Below are 20,483 nucleotides of genomic sequence, written 5' to 3' on the forward strand. Positions count from 1 at the left end.
AGAAAACAAAGCAATGCATCAATAGAACCATGCTGAAAAGAGATGGTCTTCTTTTTAAGGTGTCAGGACTGGTGAGCTGGAAGAGAGCAGGAGAGTCCCACTGAGTCACACGCTGGGACAAACCCTCCACAGGGGACAGGGATTAGGAAATAACATTCTCACAGCACTTCTTTAGATCCATAAAGACTGTGGGTGCATTCCCTAAGCAGTACTGTAATGCGTGTGCATGTGTGAGATATGAGTTGTTTTGTTCATGTCGCTGGCACTCCCACGCCCACCTCCACTGTTTCTCATCTCAGTCTCAGCTGGAGTTGAGGCACAACACAGTGTGTGCCTATCTAGCCCCTCCTTCCCTTCATATCTCTTTCTCGCCCCTGCTCTTTTATGCAACCTCTTTCACATTTTCAATCAATCCCTCTATTTCTCCATTAGGGATGAGCACGGATATCCGAACGGACATTAGTGTTCGATTACTTAGTGGGCTCCCGAGTGGCGCAGCGGTCTAAGGCACTGCATCTCAGTGCAAGAGGTGTCACTACAGTCCCTGGTTCAAATCCAGGCTGTATCACACCCTGCCGTGATTGGGAGTCCCATGGGGCGGCACACAATTGGCCCAGCGTTGTCCGGATTTGTCTGGGGTAGGACGTCATTGTAAATAAGAATTTGTTCTTAATTGACTTGCCTAGTTAAATAAAGGTTAGCGGGGGAATGATAGGCCTAATTTGATCATGGAAAAAGTGTTGTTATAAATTCAATTAGATTTTCCTTGTGACATTGTTACTTAAAGGATATACCATGACCAGTTACTTTTTGCGGAAAACTACGGAGAAAAGCAGCCTGTCCGGTGTTTACCTCTGCCATGTGCATTTGCATCATTCTGATTGAACAAGAGTCGCATTTTTTAATTTTTTATTGTGAATTTCGACTATCTGGATATCTGAAGAAATGTGATATTATGCCCATCCGTATTCTGCATATTTGTTCAACTGTGCCGCTCTGCTATATCCACATCCTTTTCATTGTAGAATGTTGTCTTTCTCCATCTCTATTGTTTTCCCTCTTCCTCTCTCTTTCCTCTCTGCACTCTCTTTCTCTCCTTTCTCTCTGCACTCTCCATCTGAAGGACATTTTCTCCTCAGTATGTAGCTCCTCTTATATATTTGGTTATGAAAAGAAAAAGCTTCAAAGTGTATCTTTATTGCTGCTCCTCCTCCCAGTCCAGTACAATCATGCCCTCCCGACTTGCTCAACGGTCTGAGGCACTGCGTCTCAGTGCTAGAGATGTCACTACAGACCCTGGTTCGATTCCAGGCTGTATCACAACCGGCCGTGATTGGGAGTCCCATAGGGCGGCGCACAATTGGTCCAGCGTCGTCCGCGTTATGGATTGGCCGGGGTAGGCTGTCACTGTAAATAAGAATTTGTTCTTAGTTAAATAAAGGTTAAATAAATAGATATTGGAAGAACTGTCCACATTTACTTTTTGTCAGCCAACAAGATGAGTAGGCCTACCGAACAGCAAAAGCATTAGCATATGTCAATCTACTATCCCCCATAGTACAAAAATAGACCTATTCTGTGCGGGAAATAAATATTCCAAACATAGTCTGGGACAGTTGTGTGATGCGATCGAACTAACTTCAGTAATGAAGTGATCGTTTTTTTACTGGCTTTTCCGCAGCAGTAAATAGTCTACCATATAGTTCATGATACATTAATAAGAGTTATGCCGGCAGCAGTGCAGTGTGTGTCAGAAAGAATACAACAGCATATCACATCCAGTGAAAGGATGTCAAGGCTTTTACAGGATGGGGGGGGTAAACATCCTTGTCTGGTGCAATATTTCACACTATCAGTCTCGCAACTGAAAACTCACACACATACAGCTGCATGCACGCACACACACACAAACTCCATCTGCATCCATCTCTCCACATACACACACTTGAACGTGCGTGTGTGTTATATCTATGCCTGCGTGCGATACTGTATGTCTGTCTGTGCTATACTGTTTGCCTCTGTATGTCTGTCTGTGCTATACAGTATGTCTCTCTGTATGTCTGTCTGTGTGTCTGTCTGTGCTATACTGTTTGTCTCTGTATGTGCTATACTGTATGTCTCTGTATGTCTGTCTGTGCTATACTGTATGTCTCTCTGTATATCTGTCTGTGTCTGTCTGTCTGTGCTATACTGTCTGTCTGTGTGTCTGTCTGTGCTATACTGTATGTTTCTGTATGTCTGTCTGTGTTATACTGTGTCTTATGTATGTCTGTCTGTGTGTCTGTCTGTGCTATACTGTATGTCTTATGTATGTCTGTCTGTGTGTCTGTCTGTGCTATACTGTATGTCTCTGTATGTCTGTCTGTGCTATACTGTTTGTCTCTGTATGTCTGTCTGTGTGTCTGTCTGTGCTATACTGTATGTCTCTGTATGTCTGTCTGTGTGCTATACTGTTTGTCTCTGTATGTCTGTCTGTGTGTCTGTCTGTGCTATACTGTTTGTCTCTATGTCTGTCTGTGTGTCTGTCTGTGCTATACTGTATGTCTCTGTCTGTCTGTGCTATACTGTTTGTCTCTGAATGTCTGTCTGTGTGCTATACTGTATGTCTCTGTGTGTCTGTCTGTCTCTGTACTATACTGTATGTCTCTGTGTTATCTGTGTTTGTGTTCTACACTCATAGAAAAAAGGTGTGGAAAGGGTTCTACATTGACCAAAAAGGGTTCTTCAAAGGGTTCTCCTATGGGGACCGCTGAAGAACCCTTTTAGGTTCTAAATAGCACCTTTTTTTCTAAGTGTAGATGCCCGTGTGTCATCCTTGCCTATATGTGTTCATTTCCAGGGCCGTGGTGGGCTGGGCTCCATCTTTGTGTGGGCGTCGGGGAACGGTGGTCGTGAGAAGGACAGCTGTAACTGTGATGGTTACACCAACAGCATCTACACCCTGTCCATCAGCAGCACCACCCAGTACGGCATGGTGCCCTGGTACAGCGAGGCCTGCTCCTCCACCCTCGCCACCACCTTCAGCTCTGGGAACCCTAACGAGAAACAGATAGTGAGTAGTACTGACACACACACACACTCTCTTACACATACAGTATAACACACTCCTATCTTCCACACATATTTTCAGCTCTAGAAACCCCAATGAGAAACAGATGTGAGTCATCATTAGCAATCCCTCGAGGTCCAGGATGATCTCTTTATCACATACAACAAAGCAGAAAGCACAATATGAAACCGTCTCCTAATAATGAAGCATATCGATACACCCACACACCCACTTCAACCAGAAACATTTAGCAAGTACCTCTGATACGCACACACACACACCTCTAGGGTCGCTACAACACCCATCAGAGGAAACCTCATAGAAACAGATTGACACTGAAACACAAACACACTCATACCTATAGCAGTGTAAACCTCCACTTGAAACAGATGGTGATTCATACCAAACTATTAGTGACTAAGATGCATCACTCTTCCCTGACTACAACTAATATGAATACTCCTGCAACTCAACGCTTTCTCCGCTTTCCTCCCAAACACACCAGAGGGCTGCTGCAGGTGAACAAACACGTCTCTCAGTCTGGCTGTGTCATTGTCTCACTCTGAGGTGATTAACTGAAGGCACAGCGCTCCCAACTAATGCACTTCTGTTTTAGTAACCGCATGCTGCTTGTTGCCTCAACAAACTCATCAATGTTTATACTCTGTTATAGGTACGGTTACAAGACAATAACCAGTCACAATGTGTGTGACAGGACCAACTTGCAGGTGGTGTTTCAGTTCATGGAAGACCCTCTGCTTTTTGTGTCATTATTCCAGTGATGTAAGCTGTAAGAACCAGTCCTGATACCTTAAAATGAACGCCATCTTTTTTCAGCGTGGTTCTAAAGAGATGTGTTCACTAGACCGTAGTATTTTCAGTGTTCTGGGGCATACAGTAGCTTGTAAGTTACACACACTGAGTGGGTTGATTAGCTAACGTTCTGCCTGTCATAACTGATGTGTCTTCACATTGCTCCAGACATGCTTCATTAACTCTGCATCTGACAACAGGTACAACACTCTGGACTTTGCTGTGCCCCCCCGCCCCTTTTCTTCTCCATCACCTTTTTGTCCCTCCTAGGCAGAAGTCACCCAATGTCAAAATCGTGACTTGAGATCTACATACTCTTTATTTTGCATAGATAAGTAATGCGTTTAAATGAGTTGTTCCACTTGCATGTTAGATCAGCCAGTTTCTGTAGGAATCTATATGACTGTTCTATTTTCTTGTCTCTCTTCTCCTAGGTGACAACAGACCTGAGACAGAAGTGTACAGACACCCACACGGGGACGTCAGCCTCGGCCCCCCTGGCTGCTGGGATCATCGCCCTGGCTCTGGAGGCCAAGTGAGTTATCTCTGTTTAGGGATGGGCGCGGTTATCCGGAAATCCGAACGGTCGTTAGTATTCGATAACTTGAGTGAGTGTTCATTTATGGAGAATTTCTTTTTAGGCTTATTTTGACAATGTGACATTTGAAATACTTTATTTAATAAAATAACAAACTTTTGAATGTAGTTTTTATAACCGTTCGTTGACCTACTGCTGCGCATTTAGCCCTTGTCTGCCCTGACATCGGTATGCTATTTCCACCCACTTCAAATAGCAACTACAGGGCGCATACAGATTTTCGACAAGACCTGACAGATCTATGCAAAATACTCACCAGAAAATATTTTTTTAACAGAATCAGTTCTATAATGGCGAAAAACTATGGAGAAAAGCATCCTGTCCACTGTTTACCTCTGCCATGTGCATTCACGTCATTCTGATTGGTGAAAAGCATGTTTAATTTTGTTTTTGTTTTGTTTTTTTATCCGAAAAAAATGTAATGATATTATTTGAATAGTGAAATAATGTCAAATCCCCATCCGTATCTCAGTTACACGCTAATATCTCTGTTAACTTATATGGGCTAGCGTCCCACCCGCGGTACACACTATTCAACAGCCAGTGAAATAGCATGGCGCGAAATACAAAACAGAAAAAAATCTCATCATTTCATTTTCTCAAACAATCAACTATTTTACACCATTTTAAAGATAAACTTCTCGTTAATCTAACAACATTGTCCGATTTCAAAAAGGCTTTACGGCGAAAGCATAAAATTAGATTATGTTAGGACATAAACTTCACAAGAAAAACCACACAGCCATTTTCCAAGCAAGGACATGCATCACAAAAAACAAAAATACAGCTAAAATATTCACTAACCTTTGATGATCTTCATCAGATGGCACTCATAGGACTTCATGTTACACAATACATGTATGTTTTGCTCGATAAAGTTCATATTTATATTAAAAAAAAAACATTTTACATTGTCGTGTGATGTTCAGAAAATGTATTCCCACCAAAACTGCCGGTGAATGTGCACATCAATTTACAAAAATACTCATCATAAACGTTGATAAAATTTACAACAGTTATTGAAAGAATTATAGATATACTTTTCCTTAATGTAACCGCTGTGTCAGATTTTAAAATAGCTTTATGGAGAAAGCACATTTTTCAATATTCTGAGTACATAGCTCAACCATCAAAGCAAGCTATACAGATACCCGCCAAGTTCTGGGGTCAACTAAACTCAGAATTAGTATTATAAATATTCTCTTACCTTTGCTGATCTTCATCAGAATGCACTCCCAGGACTCCTACTTCCACAAGAAATGTTATTTTTGTTCGAAATACTCCATATTTATGTCCAAATACCTCAGTTTTGTTCATGCGTTCAGATCACTATCCAAAGGCATAACGCACGAGCGTATATCCAGACACGAAAAGTCAAATAGTTCCATTACCGTTCGTTTAAACGTGTCAAACGTTGTTTACAATCAACCCTTAGTCTTTTTAACATAAAATGTTGATAATATTCCAACCGGACAATAGTGTATTCATTACAGAGGAAAAAGAAGGAGCGGTGCGCAAAATGTGCCTGCGCAGTAAACAACTCACTGGACCCAGGCAGTCCACCCAGTAACAGGAGAAGGATGAAACACGTTTCTAAAGGCTGTTGACAGCCAATGGAAGCCTTAGGAAGTGCAACGTGACCCCACAGACACTGTAGTTTCCAGAGGGATTCAAAAGAAGAACTACAATTCTCAGATTACCCACTTCCTGGTTGGATTTTTCTCAGGTTTTTGCCTGCCATATGAGTTCTGTTATACTTAAAGACATCATTCAAACAGTTGTAGAAACTTCAGAGTGTTTTCTATCCATATCTACTAATAATATGCAAATATTTGACTCTGGGGCCGAGTATTAGGCAGTTTACTCTGGGCACTTTTTTCATCCGAAAATGAAAATACTGCCCCCTATACCTTAAAAAGTTAAACTGTCATCTCTTACTAGAACATAGCTTTCCAACCCTGTTCCTGGAGAGCTACCATCCTGTAGGCTTTCCAACCCTGTTCCTGGAGAGCTACCATCCTGTAGGCTTTCACTTCAACCCTAATCTAGCGCACCTGATTCTTATAATTGGCTGGTTGATAAGCTGAATCAGGTTAGTTACAACTGGGGTTGAAGCGAAAACCTACAGGAGGATAGCCCCCCAAGAACAGTAGAACCTCTGTTTAACTTGTCTCTCAGTAGAACTCTCAATAGAATAAGACAACTGCCCTGAAAAGAATAGTGTGTGGTGGCTAGTGAGACTGGCATGGCCAGCCAGTGATCAGGTCTGTAGACTACTCCTATAGTAGCGTACATCTCTTTGTATCTCCTCCCTCATTTTTGATAGGCTGACAGATGTCAGATCCAGTCAGCTGTCAGTCCTCAGGCTCATACACTCTACATCTTCATTAGCGTATGCCTGGCATGTGTCCTAACTGTCCCCCCACAAACATTGTCACTGGGCAAAGACAAAAGGTGTGTATAGTAGTGTACAGCGCATTCGGAAAGTATTCAGACCCCTTGACTTTTTCCACATCTTGTTACGTTACGACCTTATTCTAAAACTGATGAAATAGTTTTTTCTCATCAATCTACACACAATTCCCCATAATGACAAAGCAAAAACAGTTTTTTAGAAATTTTTGCAAATATAGAAACAATTCAAAACTGAAATTTGACATTTACATAAGTATTCATAAGTATTTACTCTGTACTTTGTTGAAGCACATTTGGCAGCAATTACAGCCTCAAGTCTTCTTGGGTATGACGCTACAAGCTTGGCACACATGTATTTGGGGAGTTTCTGCCATTCTTCTCTGCAGATCCTCTGAAGCTCTGTCAGATTGGATGGGGAGCATTGCTGCACAGTTATTGTCAGGTCTCTCCAGAGGTGTTCGATCGGGTTCAAGTCCGGGCTCTGCCTGGGCCACTCAAGGACATTCAGAGATTTGTCCCTAAGCCACTCTGGCATTGTCTTGGCTGTGCGCTTAGGGTCATTGTCCTGATGGAAAGTGGATCAGGTTTTCATAAAGGAAAAAGTCAAGGGGTCTGAATACTTTCCGAATGCACTGTATGTACTGCATACTGGTAGTCGTTGCAACCCTCCAGCCACTGCAGCCACAGAGAAGGGCGTTGTGAATGCAGGGAGGAAGTTTGCTTCAATATACCCTATCATTCACAGACAATGAAAGTTCAAACCCAATAATTCTCCACAAAGTGTAGATCACCTCAGCATTTCCTGAGAGAGAGCAATAATAACAGGTCTGCCTGTATTTCTCCAGCAGATGGAATTCATGGAGATTGAATCATTTAATAGGGAGAGCGCTGTTTTTCCAGCGAGGTGACATTGAGTGGATGGAGGGATGTCCATTAATAACACATGAGTGTGAGACGTGAATGGTGACGGAGGGAGTGTATGGATGTGAAAGGTTGTTGAGGTGAGAGTCTGCTGCTTCCGCTACCGCTGTCAAGCTGCGGAGCAGTTCTAGCGCTTCTATTTCTGTCTCGGCCCGGCGCAGGCAGCGAGTTGAGCTGTAAACCCATGTGATTTATGGTTTGATTATCTTTGCCCGCGGGCCTCCATTTCTCCACTCACTCCAAAGGCATGTGCTCCCTAAACTTCTTGTCCTCTCTGCTCTTCCTACCAACCTACTGCCGCTCCCTGCTAAATCAGCTGGAGAGATTTAATATGGCCCTTCTATTTAGTGGAAGGTGACCCGTCCTGGCGGTTTCAAGAACAAAAGCATTAGCATCTAGGCTTGATGTCATTACTGACTGCTCTACGTGGGCTACTGTTCAGTACAGTACTCTGCTATACTACTTTAAGGTGTTACTGTGTTCTCTCACCATTAAACACCAGTGCTTAATGGCTGCCTTTATAATGGTGCTGTTACTGGACACTGCTGTTAAAACCTTATGGACCACGTCCACGTCCGTTTCACTGCTGTGTGTGACTGACATTGACATGTCTCTAGTGGTGTTTGTATGCATCTTTTTTTGTGTTGCATGTCTTTCTTTCCTATCTGCTTGAACTATGAACCTGATGTGGAGGGACATCTCTCTCTCTCTCTAGAAATGCCTCTTAAACTCTCTTTTATTAGAACATCTCTAATATAAGAATACATATCTTTCTCTCGCTGTATAGTATGAACCTGACGTGGCGGGACATGCAGCACTTGGTGGTGAGAACCTCTCACCCCGCCCACCTCAGCACTGACGACTGGAGGACCAATGGAGTGGGCCGCAAAGGTAACAGGAGAGCACTCATTGGACATGCCTTGGCTGACTGAACTACATGATAAGTGGACTCACATGACTCTTTGGAACTTCACTCATGGTTTTTCTGTCTCTCTCAGTGAGTCATTCGTATGGGTATGGTCTGCTGGATGCGGGGGCCATGGTGGTCCTGGCTCAGAACTGGACCAGCGTGGGCCCACAGCACCAGTGTGTCCTCACCATGCTCTCAGAGCCGAGGGACATAGGTAGCCGGCTGCTGTTCAGTAAGACATTGGACTCCTGCTGGGGCAGACCAGAGTATGTCAACTCTCTGGAGCATGTCCAGGCCCGCCTCACTCTCTCCTACAACCACAGAGGAAACCTGGCTATACACCTCATCAGCCCCCTAGGGACACGCTCTACCCTGCTGGCTCCCAGGTACACCCACACACACACCTACTGTGGAAATACAAAGGAATCCTCATCAACCTCATATCAGTCCGATAGATACATCATCCTCCAGGTAAACATAAACATGTTCACAGAAAAACACAGTGCAGTGTTTGACGTCTTTAATTTATGTTTGCTTGAAGTGCTGTGTATTTTTAGCAGCCGTTCTGGGAGGTATTGTTTTTGAAGAGCCCTTCATGGTTTAGGATGGTTGCTATGAGATCTATGTTTTTGGCTGTGAGCCCTAACTACTCTCTCTGTGTCTCTCTCTTTCTCTCTCCCCCTCTTTTCAGGCCTAAAGACTATTCGCCAGAGGGATTTATTGACTGGGCCTTCATGACCACCCACATGTGGGACGAGGACCCTCGAGGGGAGTGGACCCTGGAGATAGAGAACGTCTCAGAACAAGGACATGACTATGGTAAGAGGACATCTGTGTACCTTCATACCCCTCCTCACATACACAGGAGAGGCTCCTCCCTCCTCTTTTCTCTCTCCTTTCCCTTCTCCTTACTCCAGAAGGTCTCCTCTGCTGTCGTTTGTTACAGTCTCAGCACAGCAGGGGAAATAAGATGAGTGATTCTCTTTACTCCCTCTGCCTCCTCTTCATCCATATTCCTGTCCACATCATATCAGTTCTCTCTCTCGTTCTTAATCAGCAATTGTTCTCCTCTCCCTGTGTTTCAGTCAGTTCACCTACCTCTTCACCGTCATCATATTAGTATCTCTCTGACACTCACCCATTCTCTCCTCTTAGAGGTACTGAATTGTTCATTCCTTCTGTTCTCCTCTCTCTTGAATTTGAAATGTGTTCACCCTCTCTCTCCTCCACCCCTCCCAGGTGTGTTGAGTCAGTTTACTCTGATCCTGTACGGTACAGGCTCCAGCTCCATTAACCCCTCGTCTCCTGACTTCCCCCGGCCGTCCAACAACAGCTGCAAGACCTTCGACACCCAGCAGATCTGCATCGGTGAGACTGACTGTCCGAGACACACTGAGATATCTATAGCACTAAAAGATTCCAGATGGGATTAGAAGCCTCTTGGTGACACTCAGCATGTGGATGTGGGGTTCTCATGCATATGATGCAGGTTGCCGTTTTTTGAGATGACTCATGTACTAGAGGCAGCTCTGCAGAGTGGTCACTAGCTGGCACAGCCACAAAGTTATCAAATCGGATTTTAAACCTATCCCTAACCTCCTGAAGCCAGGTGTACACGACACGGTTTTGGCCCCGGTGTAGTTTTTGAGATCGGAGAGACAAAATTCCCATGTCGTTGCCTACTCGGGGTGCGCGGCTGTCCCCGACGCTCGTTTAATGTGAGCGAGTAAGCGACACAATCTGATCCCATCTTTGAGCAGTTCCAGACATCCCGATATTTTCAAACATGTTAGATTTTATCAGCATTAAATCTTCAATGCTCTTGCAGTGTGAGAAGTGCAACGACAAGTTTTAAGAAAGGTGATCAGCAATAGCCTATGAGAGCTCGCAAAAACAATTATCCAGTGAGATGACGTTGTTTCGCATCACACAAAATGTGTAGACTCGAACAGGAGCGATGACTGCTACTAGTATGCATTTGTACTTGCCTTTAACCAAAGTGACAAATCGTTACAGCTCTGAAGTTCAAAGGCAATGTTATTCAAATCAAAATGTTGACCAAATACACAGCTCAAAAAAATAAAGGGAACTTAAACAACACATCCTAGATCTGAATGAAATAAATAATCTTATTAAATACTTTTTTCTTTACATAGTTGAATGTACTGACAACAAAATCACACAAAAATAATCAATGGAAATCCAATTTATCAACCCATGGAGGTCTGGATTTGGAGTCACACTCAAAATTAAAGTGGAAAACCACACTACAGGCTGATCCAACTTTGATATAATGTCCTTAAAACAAGTCAAAATGAGGCTCAGTAGTGTGTGTGGCCTCCACGTGCCTGTATGACTTCCCTACAACGCCTGGGCATGCTCCCGATGAGGTGGCGGATGGTCTCCTGAGGGATCTCCTCCCAGACCTGGACTAAAGCATCCGCCAACTCCTGGACAGTCTGGTGCAACGTGGCGTTGGTGGATGGAGCGAGACATGATGTCCCAGATGTGCTCAATTGGATTCAGGTCTGGGGAACGGGCAGGCCAGTCCATAGCATCAATGCCTTCCTCTTGCAGGAACTGCTGACACACTCCAGCCACATGAGGTCTAGCATTGTCTTGCATTAGGAGGAACCCAGGGCCAACCGCACCAGCTTATGATCTCACAAGGGGTCTGAGGATCTCATCTCGGTACCTAATGGCAGTCAGGCTACCTCTGGCGAGCACATGGAGGGCTGTGCGGCCCCCCAAAGAAATGCCACCCCACACCATGACTGACCCACAGCCAAACCGGTCATGCTGGAGGATGTTGCAGGCAGCAGAACGTTTTCCACGGAGTCTCCAGACTCTGTCACATCTGTCACGTGCTCAGTGTGAACCTGCTTTCATCTGTGAAGAGCACAGGGCGCCAGTGGCGAATTTGCCAATCTTGGTGTTCTCTGGCAAATGCCAAACGTCCTGCACGGTGTTGGGCTGTAAGCACAAACCCCACCTGTGGACGTCGGGCCCTCATACCACCCTCATGGAGTCTGTTTCTGACCGTTTGAGCAGACACATGCACATTTGTGGCCTGCTGGAGGTCATTTTGCAGGGCTCTGGCAGTGCTCCTCCTGCTCCTCCTTGCACAAAGGCGGAGGTAGCGGTCCTGCTGCTGGGTTGTTGCCCTCCTACGGCCTCCTCCACGTCTCCTGATGTACTGGCCTGTCTCCTGGTAGCGCCTCCATGCTCTGGACACTACGCTGACAGACACAGCAAACCTTCTTGCCACAGCTCGCATTGATGTGCCATCCTGGATGAGCTGCACTACCTGAGCCACTTGTGTGGGTTGTAGACTCCGTCTCATGCTACCACTAGAGTGAAAGCACCGCCAGCATTCAAAAGTGACCAAAACATCAGCCAGGAAGCATAGGAACTGAGAAGTGGTCTGTGGTCTCCACCTGCAGAACCACTCTTTTATTGGGGGTGTCTTGCTTATTGCCTATAATTTCCACCTGTTGTCTATTCCATTTGCACAACAGCATGTGAAATTTATTGTCAATCAGTGTTGCTTCCTAAGTGGACAGTTTGATTTCACAGAAGTGTGATTGACTTGGAGTTACATTGTGTTGTTTAAGTGTTCCCTTTATTTTTTTGAGCAGTATATTTTAACTCTGTATGGCAGGTGTGAATGTCTGACTGAAAACATTTTCGTGAGACATTGTGGTGGTATCGAAAATCCTCACAGCCAAGTGAAGAATCTTGTAGTGTGTGACACCCCATCTGTGCCACATCGTGTAGTGTGTGACACCCCATCTGTGCCACATCGTGTAGTGTGTGACACCCCATCTGTGCCACATCGTGTAGTGTGTGACACCCCATCTGTGCCACATCGTGTAGTGTGTGACGCCACATCGTGTAGTGTGTGACACCCCACCTGTGCCACATCGTGTAGTGTGTGACACCCCACCTGTGCCACATCGTGTAGTGTGTGACACCCCACCTGTGCCACATCGTGTAGTGTGTGACACCCCATCTGTGCCACATCGTGTAGTGTGTGACACCCCATCTGTGCCACATCGTGTAGTGTGCGACACCCCATCTGTGCCACATCGTGTAGTGTGCGACACCCCATCTGTGCCACATCGTGTAGTGTGCGACACCCCATCTGTGCCACATCGTGTAGTGTGCGACACCCCATCTGTGCCACATCGTGTAGTGTGCGACACCCCATCTGTGCCACATCGTGTAGTGTGCGACACCCCATCTGTGCCACATCGTGTAGTGTGCGACACGCCATCTGTGCCTCATCGTGTAGTGTGTGACACCCCATCTGTGCCACATCGTGCAGTGTGTGACACCCCATCTGTGCCACATCGTGTAGTGTGTGACACCCCATCTGTGCCACATCGTGTAGTGTGTGACACCCCATCTGTGCCACATCGTGTAGTGTGTGATACCCCATCTGTGCCACATCGTGTAGTGTGTGACACCCCATCTGTGCCTCATCGTGTAGTGTGTGACACCCCATCTGTGCCTCATCGTGTAGTGTGCGCACCACTACTTTGGCAAGACAAAAAACTACAAGAAAGACGGTTGTTTAATGTGAGAGGCTCAGCGATGTTAGGATTCTGAAAGTCGTGTAGTGTACACCCGGTTTTACCATAATGCCTAAACCTAACCTTAAATTAAGACCTAAATGCAAATTTTTGCTTTCATACATTTTTACGATTTACCCAATTTTGACTTTGCAGCAGGCCCATCTTGCGAAACCACTCAGTTCTGCCTCCAGGGCAAGACTCATGACAATAAACGTCAACCTGCACATATAACAGGAGTGTTAAAAGGCTTAATTTGTGGCATGTTTTTGCTTTTTTGTGTGTGGGTGTATGTATGTACCAGTACGGAGAAGAAAAATGTATGAAATGTATGCATTCACTACTGTAAGTTGCTCTGGATAAGAGCGTCTGCTAAATGACTAAAATGTAAACTGTTCGCTGCTCTGGCACCCCAATGGTGGAACAAGCTCCCTCACGATGCCAGGACAGCGGAGTCAATCACCACCTTCCGGAGACACCTGAAACCCCACCTCTTTAAGGAATACCTGGGATAGGATAAAGTAATCCTTCTAACCCCCCCCCCCCCCCCTTTAAAAGATTTAGATGCACTATTGTAAAGTGGTTGTTCTACTGGATATTATAGGTGAATGCACCAATTTGTAAGTCGCTCTGGATAAGAGCGTCTGCTAAATGACTTGCTCAGAATGCTCAGAAAATCAGCACCTCATCCCCCTGTGTGTGTGTATCATCTGGCTTTCTCAGTTTCTCTTTCTCTCTCTTTCGCTCTTCCCCTCTCTCCCCCTTTCCAGAGTGCAGCCTAGGCTTCTCCCTGTTCCTGCAGGGTTGTGTGAAGCTCTGCCCCCCCGGCTTCACCACGGGCCCCCAGCTCCTCAACATGTCCCTGGACAACTGGGTGGACTTGTCCTCTGTCCAGTCCTGCCTGCCATGCCACCCTGCTTGCCTCACCTGTTCCGGCCCCGGGCCCAGCGATTGCCTCTCTTGCCCCCCTCACAGCCACCTGGTCCTCACCGCCTGCCTGCACCAGAACCAGGTCCAGCGCAAGTCCCCCACTGGCCCCGACCTCCAGGGAGATGTGGGTGGACCAGGGGAAAGCTCAGTGGGGTTAGAGCAGGGGGGAGGTGGGGGAGTGGGGGAGCCTCCAGGACCTAGCCTGGCCCTGTCCTCCCCTCTGGCCACCCTCCTGGCGGTGCTCAGCTGTGCCTTCATCCTGGCAGCCTTTGCCGGGGTCTTCCTTATGCTGCAGCTGCACTCTGGTGGCGCCCCCTGGGCCCGTAGGACCAAACTGCACTCTGTGGAGACAGGGGGATGGGCCTCGGGGGGCTTCGGCCTGGGGCTGGGCTGGGAGAGGCAGGGCAGGGTATCATATAAAGGGATCCCCACCGTGTGGGGTGACGAGGACCAGGTAACACTGGGGGGCTCTGATTCCGACAGTGAAGAACTGAACTGCCACAGTGAGAGGACAGCCTTTATCAGGACACAGAGCTCTCTCTAGCCCCCTCTCTGACCCCTACGTCTGGAGGAAACTCTTCAGAGGGTTTGGTCTCTCCAGCCCCTCCCTCTGCTAGAGCTCATGGGTCTGTAGTGTGAGTCTGGTTTAGGCATTGTCCCTAGCTGATACACAGAGATTCTGATCCAGGGATGTAATGGCTCAGCCCAGCAAGCACCTCCTGGTCCAATGATTCACCCTTAAGCATTAATCAATTGAAAATGTTTTTGTTTTATAATGACTATATATATATTATTTTGGTTTTATTTTAAGTTCATTTTTTGTTTTTAAACACTTGAATAAGATTATTTGCCCTGGCCCAAGGGTCTTGGTAAAGTACAGTTTTCGCTAATGTTTCCCATTGACCTTTAGTTTATTGTAGAAAGGCCGATTTCTGTATTTTGAAAGTTGCATATCTTGAAAACTTGATTGCTGTGACATGCAAAACATTTTGGGACTATATCAACAATGGACTAACACGGAACCCAAACCGGCTGTGCGCGTGCGCCATTGTGCGCTATTGTGAATAAATGTATTTTGTCTCCCTACACCAAACGCAATCATGACACACAGGTTAAAATATCAAAACAAACTCTGAACCAATGACATTAATTTGGGGACAGGTCGAAAAGCATTAAACCTTTATGGCAATTTAGCTAGTTAGCTTGCACTTGCTAGCTAATTTGTCCTATTTAGCTAGCTTGCTGTTGCTAGCTAATTTGTCCTGGGATATAAACATTGAGTTGTTATTTTACCTGAAATGCACAAGGTCCTGTACTCCGACAATTAATCCACACATAAAACGGCGAACCGAAACGTTTCTAGTCATCTCTCCTTCCAGGCTTTTTCATCTTTGAACTTATATGGTGATTGGCATCTACACTTTCATAGTATTACCACAACAACATTTCTCTTTCAATCACCCACGTGGGTATAACCAATGAGGAGATGGCACGTGGGTACCTGCTTCTATAAACCAATGAGGAGATGGGAGAGGCAGGACTTGCAGCGCGATCTGCGTCAGAAATATAAATTACTTCTATTTTATCCCTTGGCAACGCAGACGCTCGTTGGCCCGCAGAGCAGTGTGGGTGCAATAATTGACTAACGTGGATTTCTAAATTTATATTGCGACGCTCGCACACGCGACTTGTCCGGTCTGGTCAGCATGTAATGAAACAAAATATAGTTTTTGGGTGGAGTTTTCCTTTAAGCAGACATCGGAAGAGATGTCCGTATGTATTAGTATACGTGTGTATGCGTGTGCCTGTGTGACAGTGACTTTGTAGACAAGAACTGAATAGCCTCCCAACACCGTTTCTGATTGGATGAAGACCTCAACAGGGTTTTATTTAATGTAAGAGAGAAAGTTTGCAGATTTGGGCATTGATAAATGCCTACATTTGAATGCAGTGGCAGTACAGTAACATGCTATATATGACGTCAGACCTCAAGCTCTGCGCTTCATAGCGCTGTATGGGTTTCGACTGACAGCCGTTCTGCACTTGAACACCGCACGCGATATGAAGTTGCCCCAATCTCGCTCACTAATTGGGCAACTTTTTTTGTTGACTGAGTGAGGGAAAGTTGTAAATGAATGAGACTATGTATTTTGAAAGATGAGACGTTGAGGATTATAACTAAATACTGTTTTGATGTCATACAAGCAAGCCAAACACCCATGAGTCCAAATGTGTACTTCACATTTCCGTATATGATCTATATTTAAGTACAGGTACAGTTACAAGATCATATGGCGTCATACACTGGGTTATTCTGAACAGAATGTGCATATGTTTGTCTACTGTAAAGAAAATATGACGCAGCACACGCACCTGAATGCACTCATGACTGCTTTCTATGCGCACCAATATTACAATCTGTTTCCCTGAATTGCATTTTGAAAGCCTAACACTGTAATATCGTGTTTTATAACTTAGCTAGTCATGTTGGCAATAGAACAAGCTTTCAAAGTATGCCCACCTGACCCAGATTGGGATTTATAATGGTTTTTGGATTGCGTAAACAACACCAGTAATTGTGTAATGGCGGGGACAATGGGTTGTGTTCCAAACAAAACAACTTCAAGTGTGCTTGCTCTAGTTCCTCAACGGCACATATAGGAGAGCTCAAAACAGCACCTTATAGTTGAAGGCTGTTCTTTGAGTCATACAAGTGCATTGAATTTACTTGGTGTGTGGCCACTTGGAGACACCAATTAGTCCTCTCACACAAACTTTTATCATCAGTAGTGCTAAGCGATTTTCGGTGTCGGTTTCGATTATGTTTTTACATTAAATGCTCTATGCATTATGTAGGTTGAATGCTGTAACAACACAGAATAAAACAATTAATAAAAGACAATGATGGTAGTGACTGCCCATTACTGTTTATCACTTATGAACCATAATTTATTCACATTACTTTAATAAAATATTTCAGTTGTTGTGTATATTACATTTGTTTTATTTTATGACTTTATTATTTCATTCCAAGTCATCATCTCATCTCTATTGAGCTGCTTCTTATGCTGTCTGACAAAATCACTATTTTGTAGTTCTTCAAAGTAAATAAGGCATACTTTTATGACTGCTGAATACCAACTATCAATCACTTAGATTATGTATTTTCAGGTAGAGATACCACGCTCAGCAACAGCTGCTCTCTATATCCCCTCAGGATTGCGCATTCGTCTCTCCTCCGTAGCTGTCATAAAATAAAGACAGACTGGACAAGTAGATGCGCAATGGATTATGGTGATTGTAGTTAATTGCCACGTTTTATGCGCTGAACTATGTAGGAAATTGGCCAATTGGAAACCACAACTCCCTACTACATCACACAGTTCAGGCTGGATCTCTAGAGAAACTGAGTGATGTGAGCATTGAGTTCACAGATACATTTTTTTACGAACGACTTCGGTCAATTAGTTGTTTGAAAACTGAAAAATAACTGACATTTTGGTTAATCGCTCAGCACTAATAGACAGTGTAATGTTTGGATTCAGTCAGATGAACTGTTGCGTCCTCACCTTTCGGTCTTATAATTTTCCCATAATCTCCAAACTGTTCCTTTCAATTACTAACATGTTTATGCATATGCTTTTAATATTTATTCTGTAAGAAACCTTTCAATTAAGCCCCATCAATAGTCCCACGAGTGTAAGGGTTTAAAGGCCCAATGCAGACGTTTTTTTCTCCATATGAAATAATTTTTTGGTAACAATTGAGTACATTACTGTTTGTTTTTTTAACCATTTGATTGAAAACAAAATTGTTTCTTAGCAAGAGCAATTTCTCAAACAATAATTTTGCTAGGACTGTTTGGGAGGGGTCTAAGTGGGGAAGGGAAAACTAGCTGTTATTGGCAAAGGTTTGGAACGCTCGTCTTATTGCCTGGTGATGTCACCAGGCAGGCCAAAACTCCATCCCACCAAAACAGTGTCTTTTCAAACAGCTCTTACACTAAAAGGGCATTATCAACCTTTTTTTACAATTTCACAGTATTATTCCAATCTCGTAGTGTGGCAATATATATATAAAACACAGGCGAATCACATTTTTGACTGCACTGGGCCTTTAAACACTTTTTTATAACACTTTTTCCTACTGTTTGTTTTTTGAGTTTCCTACTCTTCTCCATAATCAGTGGGCTCCAGCATTTCTTAATCAGCTAATATAACCCCAATACAGACAACACATCAAATCCAGCAGACTTTTTTGGAGTAGACTTCAAGGTTTTGATAATTATTGAGCTTTTGCTTAGCAATATTGTCACCAACAGCTTACAAGCACTTAATACCAATATAGACAATTGCTGAAAGGCCAAACTTCTAGTATTGTGGTTTTTGGATGTAAGTAGAAAGCCCATGCATCAATCAGCAAACGCACACACTACAGAACAAGTGGGAGAAGGGATGGCAGGTAATATTAGTCAGCCACTTTTTTCATTTGCACACTGGGTTACTTAGAGGGATTACCAACCCTGCAGTACTGTTCCCATCTTTCTGAAGAAGAAGAAAAAAACACTTAACCCAAAGCTATTTGACCTTCTCAACATCTCTCTATTCTCTTGCTATCGGCAAGAAATAAGATCATTTTGTCTTCATTTTCCCCATGGAGGCTCTATTGATTTTCAGGGTTTGTTTCTCTGCCAAGTATTTATCAGTGGAAAAAAGATAATAGCTTTCTCTTGTTATTACACATTTCACATATTTTGACAAGCAAATGTATTGGCCTGCTGGTATTTACAGACATGCGTTATTAAGTTATTGGTCAACTTTAAGAACATATTTTGGACTGGTCTTTACAATCAAAGCTCTTGAGTATTGTATGTGATAAGAACTGCTATGGTGAAATGTTTATAGATCAGTTACAGCATATTTTAAATAGATTGTATTTTCTATCCTTTTTTCTATTTTATCCTTTTTTATGTAACTGATGATTGATGTCAATATTGTGGGGATAAATGTCATGCTAAAATAAAATGACTTTGTAGGTCATGTGAGATGAAAGCTGGTGTGTTGACCCATTCTGTGCTCTGTATCACCCTTGTGGAGCTCTGTCCTCTACCGTTTTCTCTTCCACTTTCTCCAGCTTCTGGAAGAGCATCACCACAACCCCCTAAGATTCAATAACTTCCTCTAGTCCTAAATACTGCTGAAACACAAGGACATTAATATTTAAACTAGATTCATATGGAAAGTTTTGCGTGTCTGTAGGTTGTATTTGCGGAGTTCATTAACAGGAAATTTTCTCCATTCCCCAGAAGAGTAGAGGGGAGCAGGTCTAAGATAATAGTACATTTTGAATGCACCTCATAATTAGATCTACAGGGAGAAATTGTAGTTAATTTCAGATCCTGGAACCTGTGCATACCTTGCATGGCAAGTATGTGTGTTGAGTGAGTGAGCGAATGAGTGTGTCTGTCCATGTGTTGAATCTGAGGAGATGGAGAGTCACTTGTCATTCACTCCCCCATGTACTTGTGTGTGGGTGTGCTGTAGTGGTTGTTCAGTGGTCATTTAGTCTGTCCTCTTTGTCGTTCTGCAGTTGGATGGAGGAAGGATCTACTGTAGTGGAGGGTATCTGGCTGGTTTGGATCTCCTGGAAGGCCAGGCTGGCAGGATGGATTCTGCTCCAGGCTTTTAAGCAGATCCCCGTAGAACAGTCATGGTCTATGGAATAATGTTCACTAGTGTTCCAGTTAAGTTGTCTTTTTAAGCTCTTAGTTCAATTTGAGTAGTTCTGTAACATGACAATTTCTGCAAGGGAACAGAATGAGAAATACTGGGCAAAAACATAGAAAACCGTGATAAAATGCTACCAGTCTAGTACAAAGACAAGCTACAAAATAAAGATTAAATAGTATCTTATCTACAGGATAAGATAAGGAATAGTATTACTGTTGTTGAAAAGGTCAGTCAAAAGGTCAAATTCTGTTAATCCAGAAATAAATCCCATCTGATAAAACGGATTCCAATGCAGAGTGTTTTGTTGCCCCAGGGTTCCTCCAGCATCATCTCTCCTCTCAGCCCTCTACCTCCCTGACTCCATTATCTCCCTCCCACAAAGGCACAGCAGGATCTCCTCTCTATGCTGTGGAGATCACCCTCAGGCCCTCAACCTGGTCTCAGAGCATTTTGTATTATTCTGTACGTAAATCTGAGGCACTCCATTTCGTATGACATATTACGAATTTGCAAAATGTACAATATGTTACGAATTTGCAAAAGG

At 44.0% G+C, this 20,483-nt stretch overlaps 1 protein-coding gene across 3 annotated transcripts in view; it reads left to right on the forward strand.

The window, feature by feature from the left end:
- Positions 1-15,336, forward strand: part of LOC115152133 (furin) — a 166,353-nt gene extending 151,017 nt beyond the window's left edge. For all 3 annotated transcript variants that reach the window (XM_029696672.1, XM_029696673.1, XM_029696674.1), the window contains exons 9-15: positions 2,840-3,052; positions 4,297-4,397; positions 8,584-8,687; positions 8,795-9,092; positions 9,398-9,525; positions 9,946-10,074; positions 14,051-15,336. In XM_029696672.1, coding sequence (XP_029552532.1) covers positions 2,840-3,052; positions 4,297-4,397; positions 8,584-8,687; positions 8,795-9,092; positions 9,398-9,525; positions 9,946-10,074; positions 14,051-14,754 — 1,677 coding nt within the window. In that variant the 3' untranslated portion in view covers positions 14,755-15,336. The remainder of the gene's footprint in view (positions 1-2,839; positions 3,053-4,296; positions 4,398-8,583; positions 8,688-8,794; positions 9,093-9,397; positions 9,526-9,945; positions 10,075-14,050) is intronic.
- Positions 15,337-20,483: the final 5,147 nt, after the last annotated feature.

This window comes from Salmo trutta, chromosome 17, assembly GCF_901001165.1.
Source record: "Salmo trutta chromosome 17, fSalTru1.1, whole genome shotgun sequence".
NCBI lineage: Eukaryota > Metazoa > Chordata > Actinopteri > Salmoniformes > Salmonidae > Salmo > Salmo trutta.